The 17,373-nt window shown below is 37.1% G+C and overlaps 1 protein-coding gene across 2 annotated transcripts in view; it reads left to right on the top strand.

The window, feature by feature from the left end:
* LOC102690256 (cGMP-dependent 3',5'-cyclic phosphodiesterase) overlaps positions 1–17,373 on the top strand; it is a 223,556-nt gene that overhangs the window by 151,955 nt on the left and 54,228 nt on the right. For both annotated transcript variants that reach the window (XM_006628133.3, XM_015341698.2), the window contains exon 4: positions 268–359. In XM_006628133.3, the coding sequence (XP_006628196.2) occupies positions 268–359 (92 nt within the window). The remainder of the gene's footprint in view (positions 1–267; positions 360–17,373) is intronic.

Here is a 17,373-nt window from a genome sequence, read left to right as displayed (position 1 = left end):
TAATTATTGTATGTGGCACTTTTCAACTCCACATCTCCCTATAGAACACAATGAAATACGAGTCTTGCAAAACAGGGAGACAATGCAAAGAATTAATGTGATTTTCAATTTCAAGTTTTGACTTACACTTGTAAGATAAATGGGTGTTATTTTTGTTACAAGATACCCCATCCCAGTCTAAGAGATGTTTAAAGTAAATAAGAAGCTCCAACCGCAACAATGTTTTGATCAAACGCTCCAGAAACATTTCTTCTTTCTTTTTCACAGGAGAGTGTGTTTATCTATGTCTTGGATGTTGAAACCAACAGACTGCTTTGTGAAGACCCTCCCCATGAGTTGCCCCCCGAGGGAAAGCTCAGGTAGGTTTTAGACACACAGCGTTCACTTCTCAGACAGGTGTCTAAGAGCAAGTAACATTGATATTTTAGTGACAGAGAATATGACAGCCTCTTCTGAATATAAGCAAAAATAGCTCCTTGTATAAAAAATGAAACATTTGAAGAGAAAGGCAATTAAAGAATCCATTGAAAATTAATAAGAGTAGACAATGCCAACAATGGTGGTTATCATAATTGAGATTCAGCTGAAAACTACATAATTGCTTCTTGATTAGTCTCATTCATTTCTGTTTCAGTATCAAGGCAGGCACGACCTAGTATTTATCATGGTTGTATTAATTGTGGTTATAGAGCAGTTTGCCTTCCTATAAAAATTCTTTCTGGAATAGCCAGTAGTGTGTTGTTTTTCATCTTGGCTCAGAGCTACAACCCCCTGAATTGCACACAGGGAAGAATGAAAAAGTGTATACAGATGGCTCTGGTCCAGCTTCCTTTGAACTTTTCTTTTTACACACTGCAAACCACAGGCAACAAAGCCATTTAAGAAGAGGTTTGGTGTTGACTGGAGGAAAGCCAATCCTTCGCTGACAGCATTGCATGCCTGCAAGCAATCCAAGGGTCAAAGGGCTTATTGCGTCACTGAGACCTGAGTGAGCACTGGCCAACTAATACCACCCAAACCTCTGAAGCACTCAGCCAATTGGGCGACATGACTTGGGGAATCCCAGTCACAGTAGGCTAGTCACATGGCCCATGCCGTGACCCCTGGTTATACAGCTCAAACGATTCTCTGTCAAGCATCTTTATTGTTTGAGCCACTCAGAAGGCTGCCATATTTCAGTTTTTACAAGAGAACAGAAGCTATTCCAAGGCTATTTGACAGCGGTGAAACACAGGGAATGTTTGCAACTCTGCATTGCTTGCATTTTGCTTGGAAACTGTGGCTGTTTCAGAAGGCCACTCCAGAACCTCTGACCTCTCTGAATACCAAAAGCAGGTGCACTTTCCAAAGCGGTTAATAATGTGGTATGGAAGAAAAGGGAAGAGGGACTGATTAAAGCATTCCCTTTAATTGCTTGGCTGTCTTATTTCATTCTCTCAGTCTGAATGGCAGAGCTGTAAATCTTGATCGTCACATCTGTTCAATGAAAAGCTGTCACCAAATTAATAAACCGGAAAAGGTTTTATGAGTCACAGGGGTGCCACATTTTAACCTCAGCCTGCTGATGAGTCCCAGAGGCTCCCAAGAGACATGAGAGACTAATAAGCAGTGGAACATTTTATTTCCTCCTGTGAATGTTGATACTTCAGTTAAAATTCAAATGGCTATTGTTTAATGATTATAATAGGAGGTTCCTACGTCTTTTGATCTCCCTAAGCTCTTGTTTTATTTGTGACATCATTCTTGATATCTAATTGTTTGTAAATCAGTCATCAGTATCCTGACAAGAGCCTCTCTATTAAAATGGTGGTGATGTACAGTAGGTTCTATCTTAAAAAGGATTAAAACCACTCAATATATTCCTTTTAAACAGCTATTAGAACTAATTAAAAAAAACAGTTGTATTTATGTATTTTCAATTCATATTTTAGGCAAGCAGGATATATTGGCCAGAGATATACATTATAAACATTAATTTTATTGAGGGTTTATATACAGTGTCAAATTTCATTTTTAAATTCCTCTCTGCTCATTTGCTCGTTGGACACGTTTAGTCATAAACAGAACAGAATAACTTGCAAAGTTGTAGATTAAATCTTAGTTATTCAATTAACATATTAAAAGTCATTCTTTACCTCACCTTTTTGATTTTGTAGATGTGAGCTGGGACATGGCATTGATAGGTTTGCTGATCTCAGTTCTGTTCTTGATTCACTTCGGTTCAATGTTCCAATTAAACGTTTGAGCTCTAGCAGTCCCCTTTTTTTATAAATCTTGCCTGGAGAAACTCTCAAGCCATTTCTGGCAGTCTATTTTAAATAAGCAAAGTGTATTTTCAAAGGGTTGACAGTGCATTCATGTCATAATATTCTCCACTTGTGTATGACTTCTCCCCTTGTGTATGACTTTCCAGTATGGAAACTTGTTTGAAAAGGCAAAAGAGACATGAACATGGCATTTTAAAATAAAATCAAGAACCTCTGTGCAGCAGGTTCATCTTATTCTAACCATTGGATGTTTTATAAATTGTATTCCTATAACGTCTGCTCCCATTTCTCGTTCTGAGCCAGACTAGATCTTGACCTCTGCACAGAAATGTGTTCCTCCCACCAAATATTCTGTCAGTGTCTGGAAAAGGGGAAGCATGTGGGTGAGAAGATGTAAACTTCATCTGCTATTCCTGGCTCCCACATTTAAATTCTAGGGGCTACGGCAGGCTGTCAGATACCATAGATCATATAACTGACAAGAGCTTATTGTCAAGTATGGTCGCATGTTACAGACTTAGAAAGTATTTCTTATTTTTAGTATGGACACTTTCCACAACTCAGAAGAATACATCTTCAGGGACTAAGTCGTTATCTGAGATGAACTCCCAAAATGTATTGGGAATATTTATTGTCTGCAAAGTGCATAGGGTCTAGATTTAATGCTTCAGCCAAAGAGATAACATTCTAAATTCCCCTTATCACCACACAGGAGCATTGCTTGAGTTCTTTCCCCATAGGGTTCGGCAAAGAGAACCTCCATTTTGAAACCATCTGGCACCATACAGTTATATCTTACAGTATTAGAAAAATAATTGACTGTGCTGCAATCTTGACAAAAATCATTCCTGAAGACTCCTTCATGAATAATGAAATTGCCTGTAGCTGCAGTGTGCACTTTTTTGGGTCCTTCCCAGAAGTGTCACTGTGGAAGCAAAGGCTTTGTGAGTTTTGACAGCAACATCCATGCTTCTTTGTGGGGCACAGCACAAAATGTGTTTTTTTTCAGATGATTTGCCTTCAGAAAAGATTGGGCTAGATCACTTTTGAAAAACTGCTGCGTTATGATTGCATTTGCAGAATAAACTAAAACACCACTTATGTCGAATAAAACGGTCTGTGCTCACAGGCTCACACAGCCTGTAAATGCAGAAAATCTTCCGAATACAATTATAATCATGGAGGTACTTGGTCAGTCTTTGAGAAAATTCAAAGCCCTTTCTTTGTAGTTGAATGAAATAATGCTTATAGCTTTTTTAGATGTATAGTGTGCTTGGACATGTTATAATATGCTGTTATGGTTGGTCACTACAGAGACTGATGCTTTAGCAAGCAGCTGTCAAGCATAATGGTGGTTGATTGTAGGAACTCCTAAAACCGTGCAGGATTACATTCCGAGTTCCCCAAAACTGTAAATATGTACATTGAGATAGTTTTCCAGCCATATTTACTGTACAGCACTAAAAACAGGATGCCATTCTTCTTCTTCTTCTTTTTCACAGCCTTAGTCCCAGACTGTCCTGGGGTCAGCTGCTTTGGTTGCTCTTCTCCATTTAAAAAAACAGGATGCCATTAATGTAGTATATTATTCCCAGTGATTTTCTGCAAGGTTACAGAGAGATATTGGATCCAGAGTATGAGTTAAGTGTTTATGACACACCCTTAACAGCCGCATTAACCCAGAAGGTATTCATTGTATCGGCCTTCAATCTATTTAAATCAGAATATCACACTAATGATGATTATTATTATCATTTAAAAAGATCTGCTAAGGGATTATGAGAATTTTTATGAGACTGCATGCCTTATTCACAGAAATTAAACTTGTCATGACTCATTTAAGAAATATAAGTATTAAATACTATCAGATTAATTAAATGTACTGTCAATGATTTTATAGCTTAATAACGGTCTAGAGCTATTTTATTCTCCAGGCTCTTGAAATACACCTCTTAAAATAACTCATAGATTAAAGCCATTTGGAAAAGGCCTGTTGTTCACACTACTCTGTGATCTGATCTAAATAACCTGTGGTTATACAGTATATATAAAATAAAGTCTTCCAGTTTAAAGCACTAGTTTGAGTCGACCAAACATAGAGCTTATCATTCATCTTCAGTTTCAATAGCTTCTAGAAAGAGGTGCCTGCAGGGAAATTTACTTTCTTACATAGATTTGTGACCTTTAAATGTTCTACATACATAATGACAAATGTAGTCCATCTACCTTATACTGTATTAAAAATACTAGTTTCTTGTAAAATCACTGCCACTGGATTCGCTGTGCTGCACTATAATTTTGGACCAATGACTTGACATATTCCATTCTGTATTTTTACTAATAATTATCATTAATAAAGAATGCACTTGTGGTGGAGAGAACATTAACGGGAACAAATGTTCTTGTATTTTTTTAGAAAAGCACAGCCTTCCTATAATGTGCATCCACAGTGCTTCCGTAGTTTTCCAATTTAAAAAAAAAGATATGATTAACTATTGATGAGCTATAGAAAAAAAACTCTAAGTTTAGAAGTGATCTGGTGGTTCACATTCAGATATGAAGTTAAATTCAATCAAAACACGTTTCACACGAGTTAGTGTGTCTAAGTGTATTGTCATAAAGGTAAACAAAACTCTTTTAATGGATGTTTCCTTTAGGAAACCTTGGTTAAGGTAATAATATTTAGATTTTGCCTTCCCATATTTCTGTCAGCGTGTGTAATGTTTCTGTTATTGTGTAACATAATAAGTTGCCCTAGTATATTCTATAACACTGTGTCAAACAATTCCTGAGCAGTCTGTTGGAAAGTGTGTGCCATTAATTGAATTTAGTATGGAAGATTAATGTAATAACATAATTTTCAAACTGATGTAAATAATTTACAGTTGCAGTATTGGTATTTGCAGTTGCATATGGAAAACCTATATGCCTTTACAGTATGTGAAAATACTGACTACAGCATAGTCCTTCTATTAAGTCTATAATGCATTTCCTGTTAGCTCCCTGGAATTTTGATCTTCTCTGAATTTATTTCATTTCAATGCATTTAAGCATTACCAATATTATCCCCCAAGATCTAATTTTCAGTGCTTTTCCCAGATGGAAAGATAAATCTTCTATTTGTGTACAGTATACTGTACCACAATATATATATATAGTTTTATTACAACTGTATTGTGGGAGTCGTATATTTCTCTCCTTATAAGAAATTAATTTGGACTAGAGGGTAGGTAACTCTGCGGACATTAACAAAACAAATTTATTATCTTGGTATTGTTTCAGCACAGACAGGAACACAGTTTGAATGGTATATATTGTAAATGCATGTTCCTGCTGGTGCTTTGTGTTTATCATGCTAGTACATTTTATTCAATTTATGGAGCTGTTCTACAGCAACTTGGCAAGAAGAACGTATTTAATTCAGCTTTCTGCTTCTGACAAAGAGTTCACATTTGATATCCTTGTTACAGTATGTTGAGAATTAATCCCTGGAAGATCAGGCATAGCAGTTATTTTGGGATACACTTTGCAAAGAATAACTTTTCCCCTATAAGTATATCTTTGGATTTGTTTGATTTGTCATGTCAGATGTATTAGTTATGTAAGGATCTATTTTTGAGCTTTGTGTAAATGGTCAGAATATACACAGTTGCACCATGGGTACAAAGTGGGTTTGAGACATTTCTGTTGACAAGTAAATGCCATAAGTAACTGTTTACCAGTTTGACGAGTAAACTTCTCCTTTCCCACAATTTAAAGCACTCTTAAGGATTTTGTGCAGGTTGTATAACAATGAGATAAGTGGCTTTGAATGCTGGCTTGGATCCAGTAACCTCCTGTGTATGGAGGAGGTTGGTGGAGAACTGAATGATTTTACAAAAGTTTTAAAGTCATGGCACTTCTTTTTGGGTATTTTTCGATCCTTTATTTAATCAGGTAATGCAAATAAGAACAAATTCTCATTTGCAGTGACAAAATATAGACCAGCTTATAGATCTGGTCACTTACTGGAGCAATCTGAGTGAAGTCAAGGATACCAAAGCAATGTTCCTCTCAGTGTTCAGACCTATGAAACTCCAGAGCCCTGACAACGTCCAGGAGTCCAGAGACCCAACCAGTTGTACAGTATGTAGATTTCAGATTTCAGAAGCTTGGATTTGTTTCAAATAATGAAAATCACAATTTGAAAATCACATACTGTATTTAGGGTTTTCTAGGAGGTAACAAGACATGTAAGCAATAAATACACTTCATTTAATAAGTAATAAAGAAGCATTTTGATACACAAGGAATATATATATATTTATATTTCTGAAATTCAAGAGTGTTGAACTATGAAATTATAAAATTGGCATTATATGTTGTATTTTTGACAGCAGGATTTTTTTTTTTTAACTTTGTGCCTTTCTGTAGATTTTTCAAGTTAAATTAATGTGTGGCCATCCCTTCCCTTGTTCATTTCTCATGATGCTTTCTTTGTCACTGTAGAGTGAAAGTATGTGTTTTACTGGTGTCAAAGTCTGCTGCTTTCTGAGTCACCTTTCTGTAACATGAAATGAGGTAAACCTCATTCATAATCTGTCCTTGTCTCTAATATTGTAGTGCAGCTGGATGTATTTAACTGTAAACAATAGTCAGTGTGGGGAATAAAATGAATAACTTTACAGATACTTTCAGCACAGATGTTTTTGGGCACAGGATGTCTTGACTGATCTATAAAAACAAGTGCCATTCCATTTGCATGTGAATGATTTATTAACATCTGCAACGCAATGCCGACAAAATTAACATGCACACCAGGACATGCTGTAATTGCATTTGTAATTGTTGTTTTTTTTTCCATTATTGTTATAAAAAGGATTAAACTGATAGGTGCATGTGAAAATAATTCTATAGATAAAAAGAATAAATATCTGTAATAATAATGATCAGTGTGCTGAGTTTCTCTTTCTAAGGCGTTGATTTTCACATGCACATCCACTTTTATCTTTTACATGTGAGTTGCAAAGACTACATTATCATCACAAAAATAACATTGATGCACAACTCATTTTCAAGTGAATGCTGTCCCTGTCACGTGAAAGCTTTGCATTCTGAAAGCTGCGGTATAATCTCTGGTCCAGGGGTGAAGGAAAAAGACTCTTACCAGTAGGGTCCTGTTCCTGCTCTGCAAGCTCTGTCTCTAGTGCTGGATGCAGTCAGGAGTAAGTTATTTAATCCCCTTCTGCTAAATCCTTCAAGTGACATTTTAATCAGAGATCCTTTTGTAAGTGATTTAGCAACAGGACCTGCTGATACACAGATTATATTCCAGTCCGACAGTCAATCACCTTGCTTAAAATGATTTGCTAATTATTATTACATGGTTTGGCAGAGGGAAGGATCTAAGACTAATTCAAATGTCACTTGCAAGGCCAAAACTATCAGAAACTGACTGCTAACCTGAACTTCTGCACACTATGTAGTTCATTCTGAAGCACAATATATCACACTTAGGAATGTATCATACAGAATCTAAGGCAAAGTTTGATGTATAGAACCCAGAACGTTCAGGGAATGAGGCAGTAATGCGTTTGTGAACTGTGCTGTAACTCAGCGCTCTGAAAACAGGTCATTCAGATAAAGCTCCTATGAAACATGCATTGCCAGGTTCTGATAAGGGTTCTATGTTTCCCTCACTTGCTCTGTTAGTACAAGTTGCATTGACATGATTTCCTTCCAGTTTTTGAATGTAAGTAACAGGTGGATTACTTGCTTTCAACACCAGCAAACAGAGAAATCATGCAGTGTACTGTACATTGGTAACAAATGACGAACGAAGTTTCATTGCTTTTCCACCAAAGTGGCTTGCTGTTTCTTTACATTGGCAATGTTCCATCTATCCATTTTCAATCCTGTCCTGGTGTGAGAGACAGCGACAGAATATCAAGTAGTGAGGACCAGACATCTTTTTCCTCAGGAGCAGAATTCCAGGCCAGACAAGAGAGAGACTGCCTCTTGCAGCATGCCTTTTAAGATTTCCATTTAGCAGGATGTTTCTGGTAGAACTTCAACAGAAGCATCCCAGGATACTTTCTTACCAAGCTAATCTCAAACCACATGAGTGGAGACTGCAGTTCAGGACTCTCCCAATTAGCCTAGTTTCTTATTCCATCAAGAATCCCTAACCAGATGTCAATTCCCTTCACATTTGGAGATACTGATTCTCATCCTAGCGACCTTACACTTGGCAGTGAGATTTTCAAGTGTGCATGTGTGTGTTTGAAGATCTCAGATTATCTGGTTAATAAACTATTCAATGAAAAAAATTGTATCTGGATAACATCATGAATAGGGTAGTATTTGCGTACTGCAAATAATACGTTTTTTTTTTATTTACAAAGAAACAGAGTTGTGGCGTACTGCACCACACTAATCTCTGCACCGCAAGATGTAAGAAACCAAACCTATCGCAGAAGCTAATTCACTTTTCCAATTTCTCTCTTTCTGTATGCAGTCCAAAGTAATATGTGCACTCTCTTCTCTACCGGGTATTGTCTCGCCATTATGAATTCTCCAAAAGCGCTCATTTTTTTACATCTGCGGTGAGATTATTTCTGAGTTATTAGATGGGATTTGTTTATCTAAACAAAATTAATTTCTATTAACAGCTTCCTAATAGGTATGCGAGGGCTTAAGTAGATTTATTAACACCTGAGACTCTTTGTTTTCATTAGTTTTTAAATTAAAAATGAGATAATCAGGTAATTTAGAAATGGACGCCCAGTGGGAGAAGTGCAATGTGTGCTGTATGAAGGACGAGAAGATAAAACCAGAAAGAGAAGTAATTATAGTGTTTTATATGGGTCTTTTGCCAGCAGTCTCCAGGCACAGTTGGATCTCAGTGCACCGTATGCTTCTGTGGAAATAAATTAGGTCTAACTCCCCATGGGGTATGTTGTATCTATCAACCAAACAAATACAAAAATAAGACTGGATTATGTGATTCAACAACAGGATTTACCTGTAAGTGCACGCTGAAGGTTTCCAGGATCCATCTGCAGATGCTGGAGATCAGTACAAGAAATATTTTAAGCAGGACCTGCCTCCTTATTTTCACAGAGCTGAGGGATTAAATTGTCACTTTTGCATTAGCAAACTGATTATTTACTAATTTTTGAACATATTTTACATATATGCAATATCCAAAATGTTTGGCATTTTATTGTGCTTGCATTGTAGTAGCTATTAGCAAGTAACAGATAAACTGGTAATTTGCATTTAGTTTGTATAGTTTTGGAACAAGAAGGTATGAGCTACGCAAAAAGCATGCTGTTTATCCATACATGAACATGCATGTAATAAATTCTCAAGCATTTAGGTAGAACAAATAGGAAAATTATATGTGGAAAAAATGTTAGAACATATCTGAACACAAACATGTCACAAATACAATGAAGGTATACTTAGATACTGTTTAAAATGGTCTTTGTAATGCATAACGGTCTAATTTAACCAGTTCATGTGAGTTACAAATCAAGAAATTACAGTCCTTCAATTTTGATCAATAATGAGAGAAGAGACAGGTAAAGCACTGGGGAATATATACAGTATACAGCATATTTTTGGAATTAATATTAGGTCATTCTTATTGTTTTACAATGCTGAAGACAGTTGAACAGTCAGAAAATTCTTATTCTGCCTTTTTGCAAATATGAATATTGAACATTGCACCTTACTGGGCTCTAATCAAGACTTTAATTTCTTCCATAAAACAGAGCATACAAGTAATGCCACTACCTAGGATTTTCAGTCGTAACCTTCATTTACATAATCATTCGAAAATCACAGCGTGTTGTAGAGAGTTGCAGCACGCCTGTTACCGTCAGTTGTGTAGTGTGACACCCCCAGCGACTCAGTCATAGCACTTTTAATAGCCCCTACAACTCTCTGTGACTCCGTACGATAAAATCGAACAGGTTTGGTTTTCTCGTAGCGAGTCGCAAGTCATAGGGGTGGGCTCTTGTGTCTGCAATAGTCAACAGCCAATGAGCGCTAGACCGGAAGTACAAAGCATAAAATGCGGCTGCAAGGAAAGAAGGAAAGCGAGTGTTTTGGTCTGTGCACATGAAGAGGCTCGTTGAACTTTGGAGCCAGCACAGATGTCTGTTCAACGTTTCGTGTTTGTTGTTTGTTTACTTTTGTGAGGTGCTCATCCTCTTATTCCGGTGTGCTCCACATGGATTGGCTGCCAAAATGAGGCGACCTTTGGGTACTTTCACAGCGCAATAAGAGATTTGGAACTGTGATGAAAAGTCGTAAGGGAATTGTGTCAGTCACAGAATCGTCAGTCACGCCCTGCAATTCCTAGCAGTAGAATTTTGCACCCTCTAGGACAGAAAAGGAAGATTCAGCAACTGCAGTCATTAGTCTGCAGTGGACAAAGGCTTAAGGAGTATAGCATAGCTGTTTTTCTCACTCAGTCTCTCTCTCAGCTTTCAAGTAATTGTTGTTCCAGCTGTCTCTTGGACAAAACCTAGTCTTTGTTTCATTTTACAAATTACAATTTGCAGTCTTACAAGCATGTGCAGTTATTAACAGTACAGTTGATGTTAACTCAATGGCTTCCAAGTCAGTGTGTTTCCTCATCACCAAAAGGTCCAGACCTTCTGTGAAGGAGGAATCTCCTTCATTTATCCCACAGAAGGGGATATCTATTGCACTAAATATGTACAGTGCCTATAGAAAATCTACACCCTCCTTGGACTTTTTCACATTTTGTTGTGTAACAGCATGGTTCCATGATGTATTTAAATGATAATCTTTGCCACTCATCAACACTCCATAATGTCAAAGTGACATTTTACTAAATGAATTAAAAATGAACTTGATGGTTCCTTGACTGTACCAGGTGATAGAGACAATGGTCTCGTCCTACACATTACACTTACCTTACTTGTGTGAAAATATATATATTTATGCATATCAAAGCATGGCCACACATTTATCGGATGTTCCTGTGCATGGGACAGATGGACTTGCCAGCAAGTTCTGAACCCAAGATACACTTGCAGCTCATGATTGTTGAGTGGAATTTGATTTTCAGAGAGAACAACACTCCACTCTCTTGTAATGGCAATGTCTTATTGGATATAAGCATAGCCAACAGCTAATTTAGGACATGAGATATTTGTTCATTGAAAACTGGAACCACTTCATATTAGCCTCCATTGATTTGATAATGGGTTAAAATACTAATGTCATAATGTAAGTAACACCAGCACTTCATTGTTTTTTTCAGCCTGAGCTACTGTATAAATAAATCTATATATTGCAATGGTTTAGACAAATGTAAAGCCGAATTAATGTGTTGTGTTTATAATCCCTCTACCTAAGTGCAACAGTGGAAGTTAGTTTTAAGTCCATATTGGGATCATTTTAGACAAATTTTCCATGAGCTCTTTTTCCCCCATCATTAATGTTTTTTTTTTTTATTTCAGTAATCTGAAAAATCTATTGCACTGATTGGCCGTACCAATCTGTTCAATGATGGCTCTCAATTCTTCTTAGAGGTACCTTTCAAACATGAAGCCTGAAAGCCATGTTTAATTTGCTGTTTCAAGCACATAATTAAGTAATACTGTGACTTTCTGAAGAAAATTGGAAAGCTGTGTTTCTTTTTCTTGGAACCTTTTTTGAATACATTTTCTCTTTACGTTGTTTCTGCTCTGAGTCACATATAATAATAATAACCGTGTGGAAGGGGGGTGGCGATTTGAAAGCTGTGACAAACAGCGGAACAATAATAATAATAATAATTAATTTATAATTGCTTACACTTATATAGTGCTTTTCTGGACACTCCACTCAAAGCGCTTTACAGGTAATGGGGATCCCCTCCACCACCACCACTAATGTGCAGCATCCACCTGGATGATGCGACGGCAGCCATAGTGTGCCAGAACGCTCACCACACATCAGCTATCAGTGGGGAGGAGAGCAGAATGATGAAGCCAATTCATAGATGGGGATTATTAGGAGGCCGTGATTGATAAGGGCCAAGGGGAAATTTGGCCAGGATGCAGGGGTTACACCCCTACTCTTTTCGAGAAGCGCCCTGGGATTTTTAATGACCACAGAGAGTCAGGACCTCGGTTTTACGTCTCATCTGAAGGACGGGGCCTGTTTACAGTACAGTGTCCCTGTCACTATACTGGGGCATTAAGACCCACATGGACAGCAGGGTGAGCACCCCCTGCTGGCCCCACTAACACCTTTTCCAGCAGCAACCTTAGTTTTTCCCAGGAGGTCTCCCATCCAGGTACTGACCAGGCTCACACCTGCTTAGCTTCAGTGGGTTGCCAGTTGTGAGTTGCAGGGAGATATGGCTGCTGGCTGCAATAATCATTTCTTTTAAATAAAATGTATAAAGGAATTCAGAATCCTGGCATAAATGTTTATCTGAATTGAGAATCTGAATCAGAAACTTCCCGGGGTCACATTGATATAAGCGAAATTGCTTCTGCTCAGAGTTATCATGTTTCTCACTGACAACGGTGATGGGAATAACATGAAAACTGAGGGTTGAACTGTGCTAGGAGGAGGAATAACATGAAAACTGCATTTCTGTGGACCAAATGGATTATCCTTATTAGTGCAGCAGTGTGCAGGAAACATTTTTGATGTAGCTGCACTGTGAATCCCTTAGGATTCCCCCTGGAATTCTGTACTGTACATCAACAAAAGTGCAAAAATGTTTGTTTCTGTTTGTTTCTATGATAGCAACAAACCAGGAGTTATTATTTTGCAGTCCTGGCTTTCAGCACCTACATAAATATGTACATTTCTACATATAATATAATAATAATGTTACTTTATAAGCCCTATACAATTTCTTGCATTAGGAATTCGTCTTTTCGCATACCCCAGCTTTTCTCCATGGAGACACAGACACACAGACAGGGAGAGAAGCTTGGGGTCAGAGCGCAGGGTCTGCCATTGTACAGCGCCCCTGGAGCAGTTAGGGTTAAGGGCCTTGCTCAGGGGCCCAACTGAGTACGATTCCTCTGCCAGCCACGGGATTATAAGAACTTCAACGGGTCTGGGGTATTTGGAGTCACCTAAATAAACAAGAATTTTACAAGACATTTAAATTAGACTGTAAGTACTATATCTATGGAGCTACAAAATTTAAATGATTGAACTAGCTTTATCCATCTAGAATCCATCTATCTGATGACTTGAAACTTGAAAGAATGTTCAAACTATATTAAAAAAAATGACCTTTACTGAAAACTAAGTGTAATGTATTAAACTGCATGACCTTAAAAATCCTACTCCAGTAATGTACATTAATTCAATGTCCTGCACCTGCCTAATGGAATTCCCACATTCAAGACAGAAAAAAGTGACATATCAGTTCACCTTGATACATTTCCAACACTATTAGCAGGTAGTAGAGCTGTCATTTCTTGATTCACCACTGACAGGATTCCTGGAAAGACCAAACATTTTTGGAACGTTTTTTTGTACATTTTCACAAATACTTTTTTAAATTATGTTGTGAAGAGAAGACATATCCACCTTGACAAACATCTTTTTTTTTTTTACAAGTTATGCTCATTAATTCTCAAAGCGGTAACACGAGGCACTTCCGCTAATATATACAGTATATACAACAGCTTCAATATCCTTAAACCATATAATAATTTAATGCATAAATCATAACGAAAAGCACTGTTACACATAAAGCCACTACAGACATAAGGAATATGATTCAATCGAGATTAATTTCTCAAATTCCACGTTAATACATTACCATCTCTCAATTTTGTAGATTGTTAGAGAATACTTCAACACTTTACTGTTCCAAGCTAAATGTTTGTTTAGCACTAAATGTTTTAAAATAATGATAATACATAGTGTTTTCTACACAGTACATTATGCTACAGTCACTTCTATTCTGCTTTAATAAAGTGGTGTTACAGCACTGAGCTCTTCAAGCAGAATAGCAGACAATGTTTTCTTTTGTGAAAATATCCTGTGGTGAAGTTGAACAGGATGCTTGGGGAATTGAAATAACAGAAGTATCTGTGTTGAGCTTCATTTATTCCCCCTACTCATTTTGATTATGGAACTTTGAAATGAGCAGATTAAATTATGTGTAACGGATTTTAGTGTCATGTAAAACATGCAGACAAGGCAGTATACAGAATGCTAGGCAGCCAGCTCTGAAGTGGCAGTGATTGTAAAATTGAACAGATTAATGATCCATCGTTTGATGTACGGATGCATTTGGTTTGTACCAGTTCTTTTACAGCATATTCACTTCTGCACACAAGAAGTTTAATTTCCTGAATTAACTTTTAGAACAATACGAGCCATTGGCCAGAGTGAATATTTTTGAGAATAGTTCAGAAGTGCTTTACATTTTGCATTTATACTTGTGATTCATTTGTAGCACGGATTTCACCTGCTGTCTTGTCAGATAAGCTCTGGTCCACATTCCCTTCTCTAAATTCTTTCTTCAGATTAGGCAGCAACATCAGTGACCGATAGCCAACAGTGTCTGAGTTCTTAGTCATGACACCAAAGTCACATATTGGTTTGTCTGTGAATTGGATTGGCTGGTTTCATGTGACCCAATCAGTTTGCAGCACCTTGCAGTGGGTAATGTTGTTAGAACAGTATCTACCCAATAGCAGTAATATCAAAATATCTCTAAAAGTAACTGATCCATACAATGTGGAAGTAATAATATTTTTTTCCCAATGTCTATTTAACATGCGTCCTTTAAAAATGGGAGGTGTGGCTAAAGAAATTGTTGAAAATTAATTGTCACTCTCCAGCTCCATTGTAAATTTAAGTATGGCATGATATGTTTCATTTACAATGTTTTAAGCAAAACCATCATTCTTTATCAGTGCATGATAAAGATTGGGAAACATTCCCCACCACATTATACTGTTTGGAGTCTACTATTATTCTTGACTGTTCAGAGATTGGAAAGAGTTTAGGTCCTTTAACTGTCTGAATATCAGAAGAAAATTGTACATTTTTCAGAATTATGAGAAAAAATGGCCTAATAATCTTCATTTCTGCTAAGTAGAGTGTCTCAAATAAAAAACAAAATCTGTTAAAAAAGTAATCAGGTTAGAAATTATGTTCTTGATTGCCTTTTTCATCTCCTCCTGGTCCCTTTCTTCTACTTTACTCTTACAGTAGGTGCTGTTTATTTATAGTTGTTGGAGTAGCCATTGAGCATTTACTACCTATCTACTACTTTACTGCCACAATAAATGTCATGATAAATAAGCATGATAAATCACACAGATATCAGATGTGTTCATTTTTCTTACTTCTGAAAGTAAAGGATCATACAATAAATACATAATGGCAGTATGCTAAGTAGAATATTTCTGACCTGAGCAGATTTACAATGGTTATTAAAAGCTATATCAGCTGTTACTCTTTATCATAAAATCACAGGAGGGAAGAAACTGTTGATCTGAACTGTGTGTATGCCCTTCAGTTGTTCCTCACATTGTAGTTTATGTCTGGTCTTGCCTGTTTTGAAATGTCTAACCCATGCCTTCTGGACGAACCATGATCGGGGAGGCATGTCTAGCAGTACATGAGCTACACCTTATAATGTTGACATAGCAGTGAAAAGAAGTGAATGAGCTCAGAGGCTCTGCTTTAATGAGATGCTGTTCTAGGGCCAGACGTGATTAATTGCTTCTGGCTACCCTGCATTTAAGACATCCATGGGGAAACACAGTTCAGTTGAGAATACAAAGAAATTGGCATGGAACAATAACGGTGTCAGGTTCGACTCCAGGTTCAAGTGAATTTAATTTCCAGGGAATTTGGTAAGCAGATAAATTCTCAATTACAGATTGCCTCCAGGTCAAATACAGTACATAATAAACTGCTAATCAAGAGAAGGTTATTTCAATGGAAGAACTGTACAGGCAATGACTTTCACAGTATTCTTTCACCCTGTTGCAAAAATCGCTTATTCCAGTGCAGTACAGGGTCATGGTGGTTCAAACAATCAGGAAAATGTAAATCATGCCGATGTTTTTGGTTTTGAGTTAAAACATAAAACAATGAATAATGATTGCAATCTTTTAGAGTTTGAATGCAGATGTTGTAAAGTCAGTTCTACTTACTGGCCCTCAAAGAAACTCGATTTGTGAAATTATTTTCGACAGTTTATTTATTTGGGCGAACTATGGCTAAACTGCCCATTAAATATTTTGTGCACAGAATGGATAGTCTGCGCAGGAAACAAAAGACCTTTTGGGTGTGCTCAACATTCAGATCTTGTGCGTCATAAGTAATGTGTTTTTTTATTATTCAGAGTGTGATGGGTCACCACCTCTATTTGAGCAGATCTAGGCAAGCTAGACTGCTGTAAAATAAATGTGCCCTTGCCTGGTCCCAGTAGGATCATAATTAATTGTAAAAATCTGTTTTCTTTGCGTGTTTTTATTTTTAATTTCTGAAGAGGTACAGTAACTAACTTCAACTAAATCCAACATTGCACAGACAAAGCAGGATATAAACAGGAAGCAGAAACTGGACACATGCCTGTCTGCTCCCAAAGTGCCATCTTGTGGTCTCGTCATTCCCATACTTGTGTGAGACAAACCATTTTTGTTAAGTGTTTAAAAAATAAATAACTTTAAATAAAACAGAAGAACTCCAAAAAACAATCGTGCAGCAGTTGCACAAGAAGGTCAATTGGTAAAGCTTAATTTTTATTGCATTTTTGTATATGATTGGTTTTATAATCCATATAAAATGAAGGTTTGTTATTAAGAGACACCATTATTGGTAACAGTGGGGCAGAGAATCTGGTTCAAATGTCATTCAAAACCCTGCTACCCTGGCTCTCTGACAAAGTTGAAAAAGCTGTATATATGTTGTTGGACCTCCTGCCTCAGAACTGTATTTCCTACCCTTTTAGGAAACTTAACAGTTTTGCCATTTTATGTTGCACTTAGAGTTTGCTTGCTGTTATACCTTGTGCTGTGCTAGGATACCAGCCTCTGTGGCTCAGGCCACACTGTAAAAAAAGCATCCTGTTTTTAATTGAGGAACTTAGTCATTCCTGGGTCTT

Source organism: Lepisosteus oculatus, chromosome 5, assembly GCF_040954835.1.
Source record: "Lepisosteus oculatus isolate fLepOcu1 chromosome 5, fLepOcu1.hap2, whole genome shotgun sequence".
Taxonomy (NCBI): Eukaryota; Metazoa; Chordata; class Actinopteri; order Semionotiformes; family Lepisosteidae; genus Lepisosteus; species Lepisosteus oculatus.
Note: the sequence above shows the minus strand (reverse complement) of the source record. Positions and strands in the feature narration are given on the sequence as shown.